We start from the raw sequence: 23,153 nt of genomic DNA, 5'->3' as shown, positions 1-23,153 counted from the left end.
CGGAGGCTTCCCGATAGAAGACGGATACGATGAGCCGGACTAAGACCAAGGCGAAAAGATCGTGGGAAAGTCACCAGCTGGAAGAACACAGAAGTAGGAGAGGAAGAACCTGTAAACAAGCTTATCAGTGCAGGATAGAGGACTGTGTGTGGGCCAATCATGTAAACGTGTGCCCTGATATCTACAGCCAACCTAGTACGGTAGAAAACGCGTGGACAGTAGTATGTAACCAATTGCAATGTAAGCGTACGCGTGGCTAGATGACTTAACAGAAATGTAGTAGATAAATAGAGTGCTGTAACGCGAATAAAGTGATTTCTGCTAGACTCATATTGAAGCCTTCAGGAGTTGTGTCTGGCCTCCCGCACAAGGGCAATAGTAAGAAATACTATGTACTGTTCTGATCACCTGCAGAAAAGTAATGTGATTAATTCATACTGAGACAGACAGTGAAAAGCACTAGGTGGGTGATCAGAGGAAGAGAGAGCCCATCTTATGAGAGGAACCAAGTAATTCATGCCTGAATATATGATTATTTTTGCTAAGCAGAGCAAAGAGAGAAGAGCAATATAGAAGGCAAATTTGAGCATCAGCTCCTCACAAATAGATTTTCACTGGAAATTAGAGGGAAGAATTGAGACAAAAAAGAATGCATTTTCTGAGCAATCTTTTAGGAATGGGGCATGACATTCAACTGCCTTCAGGGTGGAGCTGAACATGTTTATGAAGGAGATTACAGCAGAGGCATCAAGGAAATGGTCACAGTGACCTTCTGACTAGGTCCTCTCTGTGATGGTCTCCAGCAGGTAGACACAGCAATGAGAACTACTACTACTGCTGAAGCATATAATAGGACATCTCTCTGGTTACCTGGTAAAGATCTAAGCTGAGTCAAGATTTCGTATCTGACTTCCCACCTAAAATTTATATCAGATGATTCAGTTAGTTTAAGCCATGATCGAACACCTCAAATGATAGTAATGATTGCCATTGGGTGATTCAGGACTCACTAGGTAGCACTGAAAGCTGACAGAAATGTCTTGGGGAAGTTGGAGGTAGATAAGGTGCAAAAACCTTGGACCTGTGAGCTCTTACAAAAAAGGAACAAGGTGGTGTGAACCCCTGAAGTCCACCGTCTCTGAGTTCTCAAGATGCCCTGAACATCTCATCAAGAGTTTGGCAAGAGATTATTGGGATGAATACAGATCGCTTATTTTTGCAATTAAAATGCATCTATTAGAGGACAGACTCTCTTTATAGTGGTAGCTAACTGCTCTGCTGTCCTCTAGTCACATCTGACACTTGGGCAATGGTGCTCAGAGCCTTGCAAAACCATCTCTGCAAGTGGCCCTCTCTGCTACCGTCTTCTTTGTACTTCTCGTTGTCTGGGCCAGCTCAACCTACCCCTCCTACCATGGAGAGGTGGCCACTGTTATATTTTGCATTAGATTTCAGGCAGCTGAAGTTTGATGTTGCTCACTTAATTTCCTCACACTGTAGATGCAAATTCAGCTGCCAAATTTTGCTACCTTTGGGACAAAGGAGTAGTCAGGGTAGTCTCACATCTCCCACTCACAGTTTTTCACAAGATCATATTCTTATGTAAGACCATGGGTTGAAAAGGTCTTGTTAGACCCCAGTGAAAGTTTGAAGACTAATGTCTGCTCAGCCATGATTATCTTAGGTAAGTGCATCTTGCTCAGTTTTCCCTTCAAGCCATTCATCTGAAGAACCATCTAAGAAACGTGTAAGATATATCTCTATTATAAATAAAACAGTAACATTAATACTTAATGTACTTAATAATCATCTATCTAGATCAGTAATAAAGTAAATTAAGACTTCAAAGTCCTAATTTGGATCTCACTTACATTGGTTTTACAGCAAAAAACTATTAGTTTCAGTAGGGTCATTTGCAATAGAACTGAGGTTGACCTGACCTTGCATCGCTCTAATAGACATATTACTATAATAGAGCATCTGGAGCCAAAAGGAGTTTGCCATCGGTTGCAACCGTAGCATTGTGTGAATAATACATGGATATAAGAAAAGCAATTAAGCCCCAATATCAGCACCATATCATGAGCGTATGCTGCTCTGCAACACAAGCCATCTCTATTGGGATGAATATCTTCTTAAAATTATAGTGTTACAGGTCAGCAAGATATTTAGTTTGCTCCTGTAGTTATGCAGAACAGGAGACTCTTCTCCAAGTTTAATATCAGCCTGATTTTTTTTTAATAGGATATGAGTTTTAAGGATACGAGCTCAGTTTTCATAGGAAACGAGCTAAGAGTTGGTTTTAGGCAGGCTCGTTACAGGCCAATACAAATTTCTGTGAGCAGGAGAGCAGGAGCACCAAAGACTCACATCTGAGAGCTTTGAAAATAAGCTTTTGAGGGTGGAAATGCAAAAGTTCACCAAAGACAGGTGTAAGCCCCACATCTCCTGGCTTTCATTCTTGGAAAGTTCCACCTTTCGGTTCCATCAAACAGTGTAAATTTGTCTATTCATTTCTCCCCGTCCACGTTTCCTCTTCTTGATTGAATAATCACTAACAATAATCACAAGCAGCTGTAGGAAGGAAGCACATCCATCAGTTTTAATGTCAGCAAGAATGAGAGCTGATTCCTCCAGTATTCACCGCAGTGCTGCATCTTCAAAGCCATTTACACGTTCCTTATAGCAGCACAGCCTGTTAATAGCAAGAGCATATTATTTCTCACCTATTTCTGTTTTGGTTTGTAATCTGGAAGAATAGAAATCCACAGGAAAATATCCAATTTCAAAAAAATATTTATGTTTGTTCCACCTACTATTCTGTATTCCCACAAATGCTTTTAACTCCCCTGTCACTGAGAATATTGATGGAAGTGTAAGCTAAAATAAAATAAATCAGAAACAAGCAAGATGGATTTACTCTGCATTATTCCTCTCTCTAAGGTACTCAACCTGAAAACCAACCTACGCATTAACCAGTTATTTGCTTATCATTGTATTAAAAGTGGCTCATGTTTGCCATGCAGCCCTGTTCATGTTCAAGTCACTGTAAAGATGTGCTATAAGGAAACAATACCTGTCAGGCATGTCAAGGTAATCTTGCAGGCTGCTCAGTGTTATTTTAATTCATGCATTACATGGCTTTGAGGCCCTTTCATGCAGACATCTGAATTGCAAATTTGCAGAAGTGATTAAACCTAAGCAATCTAGCTCAAATCAGTCAATATCTAGAACCAGGGAGGGTTGCACAGCCCATGCAAAGAGTGGTGCTAAGTTTATTCTGCAGGGTTTAAAGTCTTTGTGAACTGTGAGGTGGGAGTGCTCAGGTAAAAGTTTGAAGCTAACTCCCAACCTGGGAGCAGGATGAGATCAATCTTTCCAGGATGGCAATATAAGAGATATAGTTCAGAGTGAGCACATTTCCAGACTGTGCTAATTTTGAAGGAGAATGCAAAATGCCCCCCTTCTTCACACAACTGCCTTAGCAGCTGCAACAGCCTGAAAAACCTTCCTTCCCACAAGGACAACTGCCAGGAGGTTAATCCCATGTGGGAAAAAGAACTGGAACAAGAGGGAGGTGAGGAAAATGGTACTTTCACACACAGCAATGATGTTAGTTGTTGCTTCATGCAAAGGGTCTGGACAGTAAAGGACAGAGCTGTTAGGAATGCAGAGTCAGGCAAAAAAATGGGGATTGCAAAGGCTGTCTGAGTACGGATTGCTAGGTCTTACAATAAATTACCTTGTTTTTGTGGGTATGTACTGTAGACTACAACCCAGGATCTAACACTCAAGGCCCTTTGATCAAAATACCAAATTCTCAACTGATGACAGAGCTCCACAGTGGCAGTCTCTAGTTACCTGGCCCAATTTCCATCAAAAAAGAGAGTTTCAAGCTCTCTCTGTGCAGAGACCCAGAAGAGCAGGAGTTACAGAATAAGTTTGGAGGCACAAAAAGTGGCTCAGAGCTTGCAGTTCAAATAAAACTGTTTGAGTGGTTTATTCAATAGAATTGAATCATCTTTCAAACACATTGACACGGACAAAGAAAAGGAAATACCCTGATTACTGTTTTAGTTATGGCTTACATCAATTGTTAGGCTTTCTATTACAACCATAGTACAGCTACAGAAACACTAAGCAAAAATTACAGAGTGGAAGAGATAAAAAAGAAAGGTGAATTAACAGACAAGATGGCATTAACAGCAGCATGAAACTAGAGTGACTCTGCTTGGATTTCTCTACCATTACCATAACCACCATACAGAAATAACAAAAATTAAACAAACTATTTTTGCAATAATTCAGGCTCCATTAGCACAAAGACCCCTAGCTTTGCTCCAGTATTTGAAAATTGAAGATTTGCTTTCTTTCCAGTGAAAATGAGGGATATATTCAGCAGAAAATATCTGCTGAACATAAAGTACAAGTTACATGGTCTGAACATGGATGTCTCAACAGAGACCTCATGGTTTAAAATAAGAAGGACCTAAAAATGAAGCAAAAATCACCACATCCTGTCCTAGATAGAGCAGGTACAAGCATTCATCCTCATCTGTAAAGAGACAGGCTCTAGTGTCACACATGAATAAGTGGGTATCACTTTGGCAACATCAAGTGGTAGAACAAATAGGGAATAATTTAATTCTGTTTGCTCCTAACCACTAAAACGAGTTATAATCATAGCCTTCATAAGCTGTATGGAGCAATTGAGATACTTCAGTGTCTTGGTCCATCTCAATGCAGACAGCTTCAGCTAGAACAGACATTTTAAGATCTAGCCAACGCAGTATCCAATTTTGCTGGGTTTTTTACTGTTCTACATGCTAACACATTTTGCAGTGATTGGTACAGTTAACAATGTACAACTTCTCCAAAGATCAAACACCAAGAACATTTATGGCTTCTATAGGGAAAGTCAGATGTGTCATTAGCACTATTTACAACTTTCAATCCTTGCACAACTGAGGCAGTTTTGTCTCTTTTTAAGCTCCCCACTAAGGCCTCATCCTTCATTTCTGACTTTCCTCAAATACTTGGGGCTGCAGGAAGCATTCAAGGTGCTGGCTCCTTCACTCTACCACGTCCCAAATGCTTGGATTTCCCTTGAGGTTATTTAAAAAAGCACTTAAGTACAATTGCTTGTCGATTTTGAATATCATGCAGACAACATAGCGATATCCAGCAGCCTCACCCACATTAGACAAGACATAAAATGACAATAGTCTTGGAGGGTCTTTCAGAAATATGAGTTATTGATACAAGTACCAATATGGGGTATTGGTACAAGTACAGAGCCCAATATTTTTCCTATTGAAGCCAACTGCAAAAGTTTTTTCCCTGGCTTCCAAGGGAAGGGGCTGAATCCTGTCTCGAAAACATTCATGCCACTGATGAATTCCACATGGATATTTTAAAGCAAGCAAGAAAACACCTCTTCTCTTGAGGCATGTGATTCACACACATACACAGTTAGGTACAGAGGGTTCATCAGGGTTCATAGCGCCCATGATTTCAAAAGGCAATTTACACTGCCACAACAAAATGCTTTGCATAGATGGTTTCTGAAAAGATGAAAGTGCAGAAATCTGGAAGGGAGCGTGACAGTCACAACATTTCTGCTTCCAGATAAGTTTGTTGGTTACACAGACCATTAAAAACACAGTATTGCTACTGCACCATATCTACAGTATATTAAAAATATATTTGGAAACAAGTAAATAAGAAACGAGGCTGCTCTTCCTGCTCAAGATCAGGGCCCAGTTGTGGTGGCTTCCTCTGAAGTGTACCAAGCTTTAATGGACTTCACTGGATTTTGGAAAAAAACGTTAAGCGTAAGTACCGACTCCAGGTGAGCACTGGGCTTTCATTCCCAGGGCATCAGATCTCTCCAGTATTTTCCAGGGAGTTCTACCATTAAGGACTGCTCAATTTTGCTATGTTTCCTTCCTAAAACACATGTAAAAGTTCCAAGGGTTTCTGCACACAGTTGCAAAGCAGATAGGGCAAAAGGATCATTTCAGAGCTCTCCATTTTCATTACCTGAGCTTGTGCTCTATAAAATCAGAGCCCTGATGACAAACCTCCAGGCCTCAGAAGATCAAAAGGAGAAATTCCCTCTCACTTCATGTCTCAACATTGTGTTCACCTCCATTTTCCTTACCTACAACCAGAGACTGCTTCCTCCTGCTGTGTGCAACCTGGCAGGTACAGCCTACCTCCTACCATGCCATTGAAGCCTGGGGAGCAACATTGTAGCTCCAATCTCCTCCAATTTTCCCTACAAGACTTTTTCCAGGGGCTTGCAGCCCACAGCATGTCTCCTCCCAGGCATCCCAACGAGAGGAGCAGCCATGGCATAGCTCCCTGCTTTGCAGGTCATGAGCTGACTTTCCGAGCTCTTGAGCAATCACTGACAGTATCCTAAAATATTATAATGGACCTATTGCTGTTAATCCATTCTGGCCAACAGCAGAATTGGATTCCATAGATCCAAAGCAAGATGCTATATGATTTCAGCTAAATACATCTCTCCCTTTGATAAGGGCACTGGCAGATCCATAAGCCTCCTCTGATGACCTGGCAGTAACAGAGCTGTGCCTGTGCTGTGCTCCTGGCTGTGCCCTTCTCAATTTGCATTGCCAACATATGCAGATCTCAGGAACTTCTTAAGAGAGTCTCCACACTAACACCAGGAATGAGTGATTAACCCATAATAATACCAGGAGTGAGCGATTAACCCATTATATTATAATTTTCTTTCTCCCTGACTCAGATTTCATATTCTCAGCAGTAGAGCCAGGATTAGTCTGAGCCCAGGCAGTGATAGCAGAGAGCTGACAGCCTTTATTCTTGAACAGGTTTTTGCATCAGGGGGGTTTCTCTGGGGCCCGCGGGCTATCCTGTGGGAAAGGAAATCATATGCTAAGCAAACACTGCATAGCTGAAACCTCCCTGGTGGTCTTTACTTGCTGCCCCTAGAGAACATAAGAGCTCGGGGGATTCATCCTTGGAACTGGCTCCCACGAGCTGCAATGGTGACATTTCCATAGTGCTTCACAGAAAGTGCCGTATGGCAGTAGGAATTTGATTTTACAGAGCCCAGTGCAAGATAAAGAGGCCAAATATATATATATATATATATATGCTTATACTTATGGCATTTCTAACAAAAATGCCATAGCTTTTCTTCTATCATTTTTTGAGCAATGACAAGAACAAGAAAGAAAACATGTTGCAATATGCATGCCTTTTAAAGGACTATTTTATATTTATTTCTTTGAAGATCTTTCTGGCTTGAAAATTGCTCCCTATATCTAACTATACACCTATATACATCTTCACAGACATGTCTGGACCTGTTTCTGCAGTCCCTACACAAATAAATCTCCATGAATGGGAGTTATTTTCAAAGAAATGGTACAGGATTCGGCCTTTCGTGTGTATGTGTGAGTATCCTGCATACACATTTTTAAATCATTAAAAAAAATAGTAGCTATAGACTTATAACCAATCAAAATCTAAAGTAAAACTATACTTATTACAGTATAGCCTATAAGTTACATTATTCATTTGTATGAAGCAAACAAAGGAAAGGAAATGTCTGACTGTTACAATTTTGCTTATCCTTTTTCCTGCCCCAAATGTCCAAAAGGATTTTTGCAATTAAAAGAGGGATCTGCACCATTTCTTTCCAATATGTGGATGCTTTTCATGTGCTTTCCCATCTTTTTTAAGTATCTCTTGCAATATATCAGACTCCTTTCCATTCCTTTTGTTCACCTCAATCATCAAAGTGAAGAAAAAACCTTACCAAAGAAAGTATCCTTAGCAAAGCAGTAGCAACAAAGCAGTGCTGAAGTCACTGCTAGACCCTTACTCAGGCAGAAAATAGAAGTAAGGGCTCTAGGTACGAGCTTCAGCATCATTCCCATTATTATAAAGTTTAATGCACAGCAAAATGGCCAACCCACTGGGTGACATTGCTCTCTATATAGCACTTCTGTTACAGCACTTCATTATCAAAGCCCTTTGCACATTAACTTACAAAACACAGCAAAGACAGAGACCTCTTTTTCATATTAAATCAAGGAAACCATTTCATCTACAAGTTCATTCTTATCGTGCTGTGTATCTTACAGCTGGGTGACGCGGCACGATAGTCACTAACACACGGTACAACTCTAAGACGAAAAGCACAATGACACAAATAGGAAAAGCTTAAGCACAGGTCCCACCCTCACTTCTGGCTGGTATTTCCCAATTAAGTTCTGACACTTTTATCAAGGACATGGGTTGCTTTGAAATTAATCTGGAGTCTAGTGCAAAGCTAGAGAAATACCTAGTCTCATGCTACCCAGGCCACTACTGCTCAGTAGGGACTTTGAAATGGTGACTATCATGTTTTACTTCCTTTTTGACCACTATATCTGTAAGTGTGAGCAACTTTCACAGTTGTCAGCAAAGCACAGGGACTTTTAAAGAAGTCTGGTGCATTCATGCTTTATAAAATGAAAATCCAAGCCCTGACTTGGATTTAAACCCTCTCCTGAGATGGAAAAGTATCTTTTATACAGGACCAGCACTTGATACTCTAGATTCTTGATCAAAGATCTTATAATCTAAGAAAGTCAAGACAGGGCACTGAACAATAGCCCAAGTGCTTTAGTCTGTGAACTTATACTAGAAAACTCCATTCGTTTTTGTATGTTAGCACAGCTCAAACAGCAAACCTCACTCTTGTGCATGTGGTCATACCAGTACAAAAGGGCACAGACCAGCAGACTACCACACTGTGGTTCAGCAGCCAAAATAAACTGCAACAATATGTGGTATCTTTTCTCCATCAGGATTTTGCCAGTTTATCAGGTGAAAAAATGAAGCCTGGCATAGCTGATGGAGTCATGCTGGTTGCTTTCTGAAGAATATACCAGCCCTTTTATTGTCTTGCCATAATAACATTCTCAACACAAACTAAAGCCACATTAGGACATCTGAGGTCTTGAGATGCATGATTTTTAAAAATGCATGACAATCCAAAACACACAAAATATATTCACTCTCTTCTAACTTCATTTCCTGTAAGTGTTTATCATGAATGCCCAAAAATATTTCATTAGACCTGCAAAACGGTCAATTGGTATTCAGATACTCTTACAAAATCTTCTATAAAAAACAAAGAGGAAAAGCTTTTACTATGTTATGCTGTGACATTTGAACAAAAAATCAACTCAGAAAATGTAACTAGTCTCCTTGCTATTCAGCCTGAGCAAAGCTTGCAGAAGGAGCACAGTTCTTCAGCAGGGACTCCCATCTGAAGCTAAGACCATCGCTGTAGGAGAAAGCACACACATTACTTGTGTGTTAGTTAGAAGAAAAGTGCTTCAGACTATAAGAAAGGAAACAGCATCAGCAAAGGAGACAAGAGCTATGAGACACTGGAAGGAATCAAAAAGAAGCAGCACTAAAACGACTACACACCATGATCAACACAGTTGCCTTTTGCTGGGATGAGAGTATAACATTCTTTCCTACCTTTGCTGAATAATTTCATTGTGATCTATTTGCTGCTATTACATCTAAGTGCAAATTTTCACCAATGCTTTTGTGAAATTACAAAATAAAGACCTTGTTATACACTTGCCATTCGAACTGTAATGCTAAAGAATATTTTCAATACAACCAAATGCCAGAGAACAGTACTTTCAATAAAATCTAGCAATGCTCAAGGTATTCAATCAGAAACCTATGTAAAGTCAGTCTATGCTAACAATCTCCACCACTGATTCTTCCCAAAAATTTGATGCTTTTCCTCAAAGTGAATGGATAGATATATTGATGTGCTCTGTATTATGATAAATCTATTGGAAATGTGTTTCTTTTCTGACTTGCTTTCCAGGACAGTGCATATCCTGGGACAGAGGAGTTAGGATTTACCCACGCTGTTATGGACCCTACTCTGCTAGCAGGAAAGATGCTGGTATCCTAGACCCTATGGGATGCAATGCCTTCAGGAAATTTATATCAAATGATTATTGCATAATTTCAGGGTGTAATAAAGCCTCTTACACTGAACACAGGCATTGAGTTCCCTTTGCACTTTTGTGTCAGAGGAAGAACTGTCCTTGTCAACAGCAACTACAGGTCCCCGTATGAACCCGCAGGATCCCCTTGCTGTGCATGTGGAGTAAGTTGAAGATTTCTGAGGGCATCGCATGAAAACCTGGGTGAGGTTTGACATTGTCATAGTAATGGTGAGTTATAAAAATCCCTGAGGGGTTCATAGGGAAGGCCCAAAAGCCGAAAAGGTGGACCTCTTCACAGAGCTCCAGAGCAGCAGTCACCAGGATCAGGCCAGTGCTAATCCGCTTGGCCCGCACCCCTAGACCAAGCCAGTAGCGCGAGACGTTGATGAGATACTGGGGATGGAAGTAGTAAACAGCTTGCTGGGATTCAAAATCATCCAGGACGTATTTGACCCGGATCGAGACATCTGTGTTGCGGGTGTTGTAGAAAGCCGGCAGCAACACAGAAGCATTTTCATAGACCTGGAGCACGTCATAGAAAGGTTTCCTCCACTTCTCCAGCTTATGGAATCTAAAGGAAAAGGATGAAAAGGAGGATCAGACCAGCAGTAACTTCACTTTTGACCCAACAGACAAGAAACTTGAATTGGATTTGTACAGAAACGCTTCTGGTGTAGAGGTAATTGAAATTATGTTTCAGTTAAGAACAGGAATATACTTAGATTGATAAGTATCTAAAAGAAAGCATCAGCATGAAATGTAGGACAAAAATGAAGGAGAAGAAAAATATCTTCTCCCCTCCTTTTGTAGTACATTCACTGAATGCTGGACAAACCTTGTAGACATTTCTGGCCCTTTTTCATCTCTCATTTAATTATCAAAAGAATGCAACTTTTCCAAGGATGACCAGCTTTATTGTACACTTCACAGCGCAGACTGTATAAAAAAGTAGAAAACAACAAAGCTGAGCAAAACCTTCTGTAACATGTCCAACTGTAGAATTTAAAAAAAAAAAAAAAAAAAACTGCAACAGCCTGGAGCCTCCAAGTCTTGTAAACATCCAAAAAACTCCATGGTATTCAGGTATTAAAGATTTTTAAATGAAAATCATTCTGTCAATCCTAGCTACAAAAGTGAACTGACATTTTTAAAAACCTACAACCATGCGTTGTATTCAAACATTTAGGATAGCATCCAGTTTCCTTTCAAGGTACTGCATCTGAGTGGTTGATAATGGGGTTGTAGGCATACATAGGACTTCCAGGGGAAGGATGGCTCTGCTGGTGTGACTTCAGTTCATCAGCTTCCCACTTTACATTATTAATATACAGGTCTAACTGTTTAAGGCATTTCTATATTTCTTTGTTATTGATTTCTTATACTGAATATTTTCAATCCAGAAAAAAAAAAAGTATGATTAACAGTGTCAGTTTTGAGTAGTATTGAAAAAAAACCTTCTCTCTAAGAGTTAGAATTTAGTGAAAGGTAGATTTGGAAAAGTGAAAGGAGGTGAAAATACAAGAAACGGAGAGAAATGACCTTTCGGTAATTATACTGGGATTGACAGTCACGACATCTGTCTTCACCCCTACGTCTGTAATGTATTTCTCAGATAAAGGAGGCAAATTGCACCTATAAAGAAAAGAATTAAGAAAGTTAAACAATTCCTTGCACCTTTTCAGGACTGTAGATTTGATTTAAGCATTTTTTTTCCAAGCTAGAAACAGTTTGTAGATTTGTAATTGTAGCAAAACACATTGATGCCCGAACTGGAGTATTAAAATAACACATTCTTAGGGACTGTTAGAAGACCACTGTTCTTCTCTGAATCAGTCAAAGCTGACCCCTTTTGCAGATATAGCCAATATTCACTCATTTTGCTTCCCTAAGAGCAATTCAACTATTTAATTGGGCAATTTAGTATTGGAAAGGTTGGGAAGAAACGCCGAGGACAATCAACCTGACCTTGCTCAGCCTCCACTCACCCACTGGCCCAGTCGCATCATTCTACAATATTTAGTGCATCCCTGGAGGGATGCTGAAGTTATCGAAACACACTAAAACACACACAAATCTATTACCCAAGCTCCACTTCCAGGGAAAACATGGATTTAAAAAAAAAAAATCTCCAGCATGCACCATCAGCAGAAGAACAAGCAATGGCTAATGTTAGATTTCAACTGAAATTTCCCAAATCTTTTGAAGTGCTCCTAAAAGCCATCACTGCTTGAATTGCGCATCTCAAAAATACTACCTTGTCTAATTCCCAAACATCTCATTACTTCTCATCTACAACTCTTGAGAGCCATAAAGACACTAAAGAGGTGCTCAGTGTTTTCAAAATATTAAAGTTTGGCTCTCAGCCCTTAAAATACAATTCCTCTATCAAGAAGAGGAGGGGAGCGGATGAAGGCATAAAAGTCCTTCAGCATCTTCTCGGACTCAGGAGATTCACATCACATCACACAGGAGCTCCTAAAGAGTCTCTCTCTATCAGATCAGATATATATTTTTAAATTTGTCCTTCTCAAGGACAAAGTTATTTCCAGCATTTTTCTCTGCTAGTTCATTCAATGACTTTTCACGGTCCTCAGTCATACCTAGCACCAAGCATTGAATTCATCAGGTTACATTCAAAAAGGTTTTCAAATACTCAGCACCAATAGTGGCTAAACACTCATGACAGGATTAAGAAGGGTAAATTCACTGAAAGTGACAATTTACTATAAACATTATACAGTCTGCATAAACTGTATTTTCGTTTAGTATTAAAAACAAACAAACAAAAAAAAACATGTTTTTTATATCCACGAGAGTAGTTTTGCCTCCAAATGTACCCAAAGTTTCATCATAAATTTCCACTCTGGCCAGTAGATGGAGATAGACAATAACGACTAGGAAATTATATTTATGTGTATGCATTTTATATATTCTATTGCAATATAATTAATTGCTCTCACAAATTGTTTTACAGAAAAAATCTTGGTTCCATCCTGCTAGCCACAAGCTTCCTGCCAATATTAAAAGGCTTACACAAGCATCCATGAATTCAGTTGTGCTCCACAGTTAGTTGCCAACAAAATGACTCTTTAAAATACTTTAAAAACAAGACGGTGCTTTCCAACAGTTTGTCACATCCAGGTGTGTCAAAATGTACCTTTCATTTCAACTACACTAATAGTTATGATTCAGCATAGTAGAAATGAATCTACTGTAATTATTTAATGTATATAGTTTATACTAGGCTTTTAAACGGAAGTAAATTATGTCATCTGGACTGTGCTACAGATTAAAATTAGGACACTAGCTTTATATAAAGATGACCCTAGAGGCAAACACAAGGGCTCTGAAAATATTAATAGTGAAGGTAGGACCTATAAAATATTTCTCATTTGATGCCAAATTAAATTACTAAGGCGATGAGCCAAAATCTGACCTATTTTTTCTAGTATGAAATCAGAGAAATTCATTGATCTATGTATAGTTACTCTAGACTTACAGCAATGTACCTAAGGTCAGAAAATGGACCAACAGAGGTAAAAGGATTTTCATTTTTTACAAAAAACATCATGAACCTGTGAGTTAGCTGTCATATGCCATAACCCAGGCAAAGAGCTTAACAGGTTTCAGAGAAGAATTAGACATGCAATTAAATAATAACATCTTTCCTTTATATATTAAGGATGATAAAACTCCATCATCTGGCGACACAAGCTGGACATCCCAGACAACACAAAACCTGGATGATACCAGATATGATGGGAAGAGCTGCAGAAAGACACCCAGCCTTCAAATGCACTTGGGTATCTCTCAATACCCTGGAGTCTACAGGACTGAGTGGCAGTACTGAGCTGGCTTTTTGTAGCCACATTCCTCCTTATCTGAGCTAATTAACCTTACTGGACAGGAAAAGTATAACATAGAGGCACCATCTTCAACCTTCTAGCTTTTTTTGATCCATGTTGCTCCTAATCTTGGGTTTCTGTGGCCAGATGGTGCTGAACGTGATTTAGTAAATAATCTGTGACTTGTGCTATGCAACCAAAGTGACAGCACAGTTTCAGAAATACAGGTCCGAGGCACATGCGTTGCACTAGAACCAAGTTATTATGTTCTGGCCAAGCTGTGTACCACACAAAAGAGGAGAAAAAATCCCTGGGAAAATATAGCCATGTTCACATGCTGCTGCTTCTGGGCTAATGTCCATGGAATGATAAATCCACAACCTGAATAACAGGAAAGGCTGAATAAGGATATTAAACTTTGCAAAGTAAGTCGGTGATTAACCAAGTGGAGCTAGGGATAAATAAGCCTCCAAAGCATCATTTTTAAAAACATATTCCACAGTGGGGTGCTTTTTTTTTTTGAAACATTGCATTTTGCACAAGAAGCAATCAGTTTGGTCAAATCCCATATTTCCATGTGAGGGAGAACAGCTTTGCAATCCTTTATTCATGATTAAAATAGTCAAAAGAAAAGGTGCTACAGTAATTACCGAAACACGAAGTCTGTGCTGTCAATCTCCCGGCCACATCTGCTGTTCTTCAGAATTCCTCCGTTCCCAACCACCGCACACTTCTTGAACTGAGAGCGGTGGTACGGCATATCCTGCAAGGAAACAGTCAGTCTCCTGAAAGACAGAGGCAACAAGTAGTTGTTTCCCCCCTCCCTTTTACTTTATATTTTTGTGTGTGTATGTGTGCAACTGCATCTTGGAGAAAAATCTTGCATTTGCAATAGGAAATATTATTAGGAAATAGGAAATACATTGCAATATAGGAAGCTGACACTCATTCTGGCATGCAGTACTCCCATGGTGTACATGAACTGATGGGCTCATTTTCATTGCAATTAGAGATGGGCTATGGGCAACTAATTCGAAAGGAAAAAGCAATGACCTGTTTCTGTCCAGATTTATTAATAGAAGAAGCAGTTTTAGAGGCTAGCTTTCCCTTCAGACTTCCACATGGGGGCATAAGCCATAAAATTAGTGTACCCCAAGTGTAGCTTTCTGAGCAGCCCACAAGCTGCTCACTTCTCAGGCTGATGTCCTGCTTCTGAGAAGCCTGCACACAGTCCCCGAACAGCTTGCAGAACCTGTGGGAAACTGAGAAACCGTGAGAAACTGTGGGAAGCTGTGGGAACGGTGAAAGTTAGGAGTGAGAAACTGTGAAAGTTAGGAATAACAGATCAACAGATAGAGAAACCTAAAACACAGGCTGGACGCACCGATCTCTGGTTGGTTACCTGTTGTCCGTTAGCAGGATTGGACATAGATAGCAATAGAGTCAAGGAATTGGCTGGAGGCAGGGGGAAGGAGCACGTGGACAGCGCATGGACAGTGTATGCTCACATACTCGGAGAATATATAAGTTTGGTCTGATGCTCAATAAAATGGCTTCTGGTCCTAAACCTTAAGCCCCTGCTCCTTTCGATGACTCCCACAAATGGCGCCCGAACAGGGACCGAGATAGGCGACGGGGAAGATCATGAGGTGGGGAAAACTCGACAGGATGGACGAAGGACAACATCTATGAGGCTGAAATTGATAAACGGTAATGAAGCTCTGAACCACAGGGGAGTGTGAGCCTTGGAAGCTCTGGCACTCGGGAATTGCGAGCCTTGGAAGCTCCGACACAGGGGAGTGCGAGCCTCAGAAGCTCCGGTACTCGGGAGTGCGAGCCTTGGAAGCGCCGGCACTCAGGAGTGCGAGCCTCGGAAGCTCTGGCACTGAGAATTGTGGGCCTTGGAAGCTCTGGCGCGGTGAGAGTGCGAGCCTCGGAAGCTCTGGCACTGGGACGTGGGAGCCTAGCTGTCGAGGACGATGGGGGGATCCATGACAAAGGAGCAGGAAAAGTTTTAGATAGGTCCGGGAGAGGTCAGGATATCCAAACCGGGGATTTGATCTGTCTCTTAAAATGGGGATTACACAATTGTAACGCTTTTAAGTGAGACAACAATATGTGATCCCGGGGCTTGGGACGAGTTCGGTGCAGTTTTGTGGGACTGGGCTACCTGAGGGGATTTCACGGCATCATCACTGTTGCGCTCGTGGCGTATTGTATGTGAGGCATTGCGAGAATATGCGGTTACATCAGAAACAGGGGTAGAAGCGAGCGCAGCCCCCCCTCCCCCCCCCTCCAAGCGATTCAAAACCTCCACTTTTGCCATCTTTGCTATCTTTGCCACCTTTGCGGAGGACCGCTATCCACCAATGTATACTTATCCGCCCCCCCCCAGCCTCGGGTCTTCACACACAGCCTCCCCTCCCCCCGGACGGGGGATTGCAGGAGGTTGTGGTGCCACCACCCGTGGAGCCGGGTGGGGATCGTAAAAGGGAGAGAATCGAGAATTCGTGGGGAAAGGTTAGGCATGAGGCGTTGCAGGACGGTGATTTCGATATAGGAGAGGCAGCAGGGCAGGAAATGGAAGATAACTCGGGCGATCCGTTGCAGATGCTTGCCGGTGCTTATGCGTCTCTTGCCGCGACTCGGTCGGCGGGTTCCGGGGCTTGTTATGCGTGCGGACAGATGGGTCACTTTAAGCGAGACTGTCCGCGGCGCCGTAAACCGCCTGCGGCATCGGGACCCTGCCCCCCGCTGTGGAAAGGGAAGGCATTACGCACATCAATGCCGCTCTTTAACTCATCGAGATGGGCGAATTTTGCCTAAGAGGGGAAACGGGCAGCGCAGCACGGGGGGGTGCTCGCGTGAGGACACTGCATTTTACCGAGCGGCCACTGACGCGCAGCTGACTCCCGCCCTCACGTGGCTCACGGACAAGCCAGTGTGGGTGGATCAGTGGCCCCTCCCTGCGGAGAAGCTGCACCACCTTCGCGAACTTGTCGCAGACCAACTACGTCAAGGGCACCTTCGGCCATCCACCAGCCCGTGGAACACGCCTGTGTTCGTCATTAAAAAGAAAAGCGGGAAATGGCGATTACTACAAGATTTACATAAAATTAATGAAGACCTCTAATAACGTGGGGGCGAGGGTATGCTTGTATTCTTGTATTCATGTTGCAGGACAAAAACGTTGGGTACCAGCGCGTTAGATAAAGCCAGCATTATCAACACCGACAGCTGCGGAGAGAGGAGAAGATCCCGAGGAAGAATTCTAACAATCATCGGAGGACTAATCCTCTATGGACTTGCTGCAACCAAAGCGATCACTGCAATGCCAGCACCACCACTTCAACCTCGAGAGAATGTGTGGGTAACCTTGGCGCACCTGGGGAACCGGACTCAAGCAAATATTTGTAATGGGATGTATAGTGCTAACTGTAATCATAATCCCTTGTATGTATTTGCCATGTCTCATACAATTGATACGTGCCTTCTTAGTGGAAAGAACGATAACAACTGTTCTTAAGAAGAATGCAAATTTAGTCACCACGGTTGAAGAAAAGAAGAAGAAATTGCTGAACTGTTGGGAGGTTTTACAGCATTGCCAAAACCAACTCCTTGGCTATTGCGCTTTGGGTCCTTAACTATGCCTGGTGCTAGAAAACAAAAAAGGGGGAGATGTGAGAAACTGAGAAGCCGTGAGAAACTGTGGGAAGCTGTGGGAACGGTGAAAGTTAGGAGTGAGAAACTGTGAAAGTTAGGAATAACAGATTAGCAGATAGAGAAACCTAAAACACAGGCTGGACGTACCGGTCTCTGGTTGGTTACCTGTTGTCCGTTAGCAGGATTGGACCCAGATAGCAATAGAGTCAAGAAATTGGCTGGAGGCAGGGGGAGGTAGCGCATGGACAGCGCGTGGACAGTGTATGCTCACATACTCGGAGAATATATGTTTGGTCTGATGCTCAATAAAATGGCTTCTGGTCCTAAACCTTAAGCCCCTGCTCCTTTCGATGCCTCCCGCACTGCTTCTGAGAAGCCTGCACACAGTCCCTGAACAGCTTGCAGAACCCAAGAAGTTTCTCTAAGCCAGGCAGAGTATTACAGATACCTATCAGAACTTAGTGCAAATTCTAGTGCTTGCTACACATTCCTCACAGATTGTGCTAATGCCATTAATGATTATTAATTATCACTTGTGCTAACAGCAGTGCCGAGAGCCTTTGGTCAGGCACCTTTTCAGGCTCAGAGAGGATGAATCCTTTTGTAATCTGTAGGGCAAAATTCTGCCCTCACACACGTGTGCAGCTGCTGATGAAGCCAGAGAGAGCTATAATCACATCCCTGAGAACGAACTGGGCCATTAGAGCGATAGGGCTATGACACAAAACTGCATCTTATGAATATGTAGAGATGCGCTTATATAAGCACGAGAGCACTGCTTTTGGTACATACATATTTTATGAATAATTTCATATTGCAGGGAGATGCAATCATAGCATGACATTTCTAGGTGATTTTTCCCAGAATCCTTCCATAGCACTGACAAGACTTCAGGCAAGAGGGCCTGAAATTATGGCTGTTTGAGAAAAGCAGCAGCTCTCTGGCAAAGAGGCTTCTAAACTTGACTGCTTTATCCAGTGGTTCCTTACTACAAAATTCCTTAGTACAAATAGACTTAGATGTAGTCGCGCTTTGCATGTCTCCAGACACCAAAGTACTTTTCTGGATCTGAGCCTTTCCCTCGCTCTGCTCCAGTTGCCCACGTGCACATTTAAATAACAGCGCTGCCCTGCCTTTCAGTTGTGCTTAGAATACAACCACATTAAAAGCTGGGAGACTCGGAAGGGCAATGTTAGTAACAGAAATCTTTGTAACTAACTTGGATATTTTCCTGACTTTCATAAAGGGATGATTTTCAGTTATCCCCTCAAATATGCCATTTTAAATTTAGAAAGTGTGCCTCATGATAAACCAGTAGCCATATAAGCCTATTTCTGCACATAAGTCACAGTGTGTAATAGGAATTGCCCAATGCTCATAATATTTACACTTTCAGTGGCCATCAGGTCAAGGATTATTTCTAAAAATGTAACCTTTATGATAAATATGTTTAAATTTCTGCAGCCTGTTCACAGAGAAGCCGCAAACAGAAATAAGGATAAAAATAGTCAGTGATTGTGAATATGGATTATAAAATGATCATGCCAAAAAAGACAGACCTACCCTAAATGTTGAACTTAATGTATGCAGGTGAGACCTTTGCAAGTCAGTAAGTGCTGGCCAGTAAATGCTATTTTATCTATATTTCTTAAATTATTTCATTAGCCACTTTGCTGTTTGCTCAATAATATTCTCCAGAGAAATATGTACTAGATTGTATTAGAGCAGATGACTGTTAGAAAGTAGGATAATCATCTGGAATATCATATGGGAAATAAACATATTCACAGTATAAGCAATGATGCTTGCAGAAATGTGAAACTGTGAATTGCTAAATTCTCGGCTATGGGACTTTATCTAATGCAGCAAGTAGAATAAAACCGATTCTGCAAATAGGTACAGGTATGAAGCACCTTCGGAAACATTTTGAAGATTTCTTGGTTGATATGGAAGATTCCACTAGTATCCACTTCGTACTTGAGTTTAGCCCCCAAGGGAGTATTTTTCTGGGTAGTGAACAGAAAGGTAGGGGCATTGCAACATCTTGACAAAGTAGACCTGTAAAATGAAGAAGAGATTAATTAAAGGAGTTGATAACATGCTTTAAGAGTAGCAATTAGAATGGAAAATATCTCTGAAATGCAGCTGATATAGCATTCGTTGTCAAAACTTCTTTTTAATTGTACAAGAGATAATGATAAGCTATAAGAGATGAGTCCTCTGTACTGGCACTGCTTTAGGCTGCAGGAAATGCATGTGCAAACTCTGCTCTGCTCCAGCCCACAAAACTGAGCTTCTTCCATACCCCAGGAAAAAAACATCCTAATGAATTAGGCCCTCTCTGCCTTAGAGGTTTTGCACCTTCTATAAATCATTCCCTAGGCACTGGGCAGGAAACCTGGGGATCAAAAGCCAGATAGGGCAGGGACTTAAACACAGCAATACCTAAAGACACTACTCACCTACCAAAGTGGAACATGATACACCTTGATTAGAAAAGACTTCTAAAGGCCTTGGTTTTGCCCTTGGCTTGCAAATCCCCTTCAGGGGGATGATAGAGCACAGACAGACTGGTGTCAAAGAGACTGGACAGGCTACAACTGCAGAATCTCAGATAAATAGACTAGATTTTCATTTTCACTATGACAAAATGACAGGTATTTCAATGAAAACACAAACAATTTTGAAATCTTAAAAATGGGATTCAAGGGGTGAGAGAAAATCCATTCCGCTCTAATCTCTTTTCTCTAAGATTCATGTGAAACTTAAATAGGAAGAGCAGCTTGTCAATTAGGGGTCCACTTCTTAGCTCCCATTTTTCCATGAATGCCTTTCTTCTATTATTGCTGTAACTGAAAGCAAACTCACTCTTACTCCACTGCCTATTTGTTTCTCAGCCAATGCATCTTATAACTTAAATGAAAAATACATATTGTAGTGCGAACTTGAAGACAAAGCCAAATGGCTCTCACATATTCTGGATTAAATACCTTACCTCTAGAGTATGTATCCCCATTAAGAGTAGGAAAAATAAACCAGTGCAGTTTTATTACAAGCATCAGAATGGAAACACAGAATTATACAAACATTTCAGTGATGCCCAACTACTATTATATACTTGACTCATGGAGAATGACACAGTATGAGGATCAGATCAAGTCAACAACTAATATTGAGTGAACTGATGAATAATTTTGAATAAACAAATAAATAAATAACTACGAGCAAGTAATGGAATTGCATTGTGAAGTTTGAGATATTAAAAAAACCCTCTTCTTCATTAAGGAATTGCAAGAGGTGCTGTTCTTTGATCTAATGTCCAACTAATTTTCCAGAGGCACATTCCTTAACGTGTATGTCTGATCTCTCATGGAAAAAGATTGCCCAGGAAATTGTTTTCCTTTCTCTAAAGTTAAAAAAGCTAGTGTGATTTTCATGCTTCATCCCCACCTGCTGCTCTTCATAGCTGCCTTTTAACTTTCCTGGCTTCCCTCCATCTCACGAGGCCCAACACTTACCTCTTAACACATCTACTAGTTTAACTCCAAACTTGAGACTTTTGTCTGCTTTTATGGGACTACAGTTTCCTCACACATTCACTCACTGATGTTTCTGTCCCATAAGACAAAAATGAAAAAGACTCTGAACTTCCCTGTTTTCCTGATTCCTGTGATTATTTTTCATAGAACCAGCTAATGAAGGATTGATTATATCTAGATGCTGATCAGCATCTTAAGCAGTGAGAGATCAATCAATTTAGCCAGTGACAGGAGTATTTCATCTCTTCTTTCTCCCAATACCCTGAGCAGGATGGAGTGGGGCACTTTGCTTAAAGTGCTGGTGTTGGTAGTCAGTGTTGGTGGCCTCAGAGAGAGTGTTAGTCCTCCAGGTGGTCTTAGATAATAATTTCTTATCAATCCCACCTCCAGGCTGAGCTCCATACTTCAACATGCTCACTGCACCCTATACACAGTCATTAAAACCAGTCCTCTTACTCCCAGCAGTCTTTAAGCCTTGACCAGGATAGTAAACTCTAATTCTGGTCAGGTCTTCTCTTGCAAAATGGACTCTGATAGTTGCCCATCAGATATTTTTCAGAAAAAAAATACACCAAAGAAATCCCACATGTGGAGTTCATGTTGGAAAACCTGATATGACACTTCCACCTGGGACTACTGGTTACTTCTAATGATGCTAAGGGCTAAACCAGTATATCCATTCTCACATTCTCTCTTTAACTCATAATAGCTAGTACCTGGAATCATGAAAGAGAATAAGGGAGAAAGTGGTAGGGCCTAATTCTAAACAGCAGCTCTGAATCATGTCAATGACTTGTAGACTTGCCAGTCTATATTCCACTTACTCTGAAATAATCTGCTTTCACTGTATCTACTCAACTAAAGCTGTACATGCTGAATAAGACCTTCGGCAAAGAGGAGGTCATACAAAGATAAAGTATTACAGAAACAAACTGCAAAGGTGTCTGAAGACTAGAAGAAGCATTTATAGATAGTCAAGGAGTACATAGTGTCAGTACACTATGCAAAAACTTACGCAGTACAGAAAAAAACTAGTTTGAGATTTTTGTAGACCAAATTTTCAGTGTCACCAGTGATATCACCATTTTACATCACTAGAGTTAGGCGCATGGGGAAATGCATGAGGTGTAAAGATTAGCTTTTGGCTCCTGCCTCACTTCTGCATGAATCATACTCAGGAAAGCCTTTCCCATGACAAATTCTTTGCCTTTGCTGGGACGACTGTCCCACATGCCCCCAAAGTTCTCTTTCACCCTTGCTGTTGACTTTTGAAAAAGTAAGAAAAGTTTATATTTATTCAAATGGACGATTCTGCTTCAGTTGCAGTGTTATATTGCCTACTCTGGCAATTCATGTGAAGGTTTCCTGTCGAGGGTCACTCTCACACCAAGTGCCAGGGCCCTCCCCACAAGCCAGAGCAAACAACACCTCCACACAAAGTGAGGTCAACTCCCCCCTGCTGTTGTCTGTAGCAGGGCTTTATACCAGCGCAGGTGGGCATGCGCTGAGGAGCAGCGCTCATTGGCTACAGGCTCCCAGCTGATTGGTTCTCCTCCAGGTGTTCGGTTGCTAGGCGTCGGTCCAGTTCCCCACAAACTCCACTTTCCTATATATTCTTACTAAGGCCCCAACATCTCCCCCTCTTTTTTCCAAAAAAGAAAAATTAGCAATAAACATTGCAACATTTACAAAAAACAAATTAACATAGCTGTAAACCTCAGCATTTTCCCCTCTTTTTACAAAAAACAAAAATTGGCAATATCACACATCAAATATTACAAATAAAAACATAGTTGCAAGCACAAATATAATCATTCTGGTCACGCTTATGATAGTGTTTCATTTTTAAATTCCCAAGACAAAGAAAAATGGTCCCAAAGGAATACACAATTTCATTTTGCTTACAACCACAGAAATTCTTCTTGGAAAGGTAATTGTGCTCTTCATTTCAGCAACAGGAGAAGGAAAAAATCTTGCCCTTTGGAGCTGGGGAGGATGGGGGTCCAAGTTAGTATGGTCAGACTGGATATGCTATCATTTTTAGTTTTCAACCGCTGGAAAGTTCTTCCAGTCACAGAGTC

At 41.2% G+C, this 23,153-nt stretch overlaps 1 protein-coding gene across 2 annotated transcripts in view; it reads right to left on the bottom strand.

Moving 5' to 3' along the window:
- Nucleotides 1-9,999: 9,999 nt before the first annotated feature.
- The window catches only part of LOC104576159 (alpha-2,8-sialyltransferase 8E-like), a 49,262-nt gene continuing 36,108 nt past the window's right edge, over nt 10,000-23,153 (bottom strand). For both annotated transcript variants that reach the window (XM_088537021.1, XM_088537022.1), the window contains 4 exons: nt 19,447-19,591; nt 14,521-14,633; nt 11,565-11,657; nt 10,000-10,596 (listed from right to left, as the gene is read on the bottom strand). In XM_088537021.1, coding sequence (XP_088393147.1) covers nt 10,128-10,596; nt 11,565-11,657; nt 14,521-14,633; nt 19,447-19,591 — 820 coding nt within the window. In that variant the 3' untranslated portion in view covers nt 10,000-10,127. The remainder of the gene's footprint in view (nt 10,597-11,564; nt 11,658-14,520; nt 14,634-19,446; nt 19,592-23,153) is intronic.

The sequence above is a fragment of the Tinamus guttatus genome, unplaced genomic scaffold (assembly GCF_059628265.1).
Source record: "Tinamus guttatus ecotype Peru unplaced genomic scaffold, ASM5962826v1 Tinamus_guttatus_pri_ptg000714l, whole genome shotgun sequence".
Lineage (NCBI taxonomy): Eukaryota > Metazoa > Chordata > Aves > Tinamiformes > Tinamidae > Tinamus > Tinamus guttatus.
This window is presented reverse-complemented; position numbering and strand designations above follow the sequence as displayed.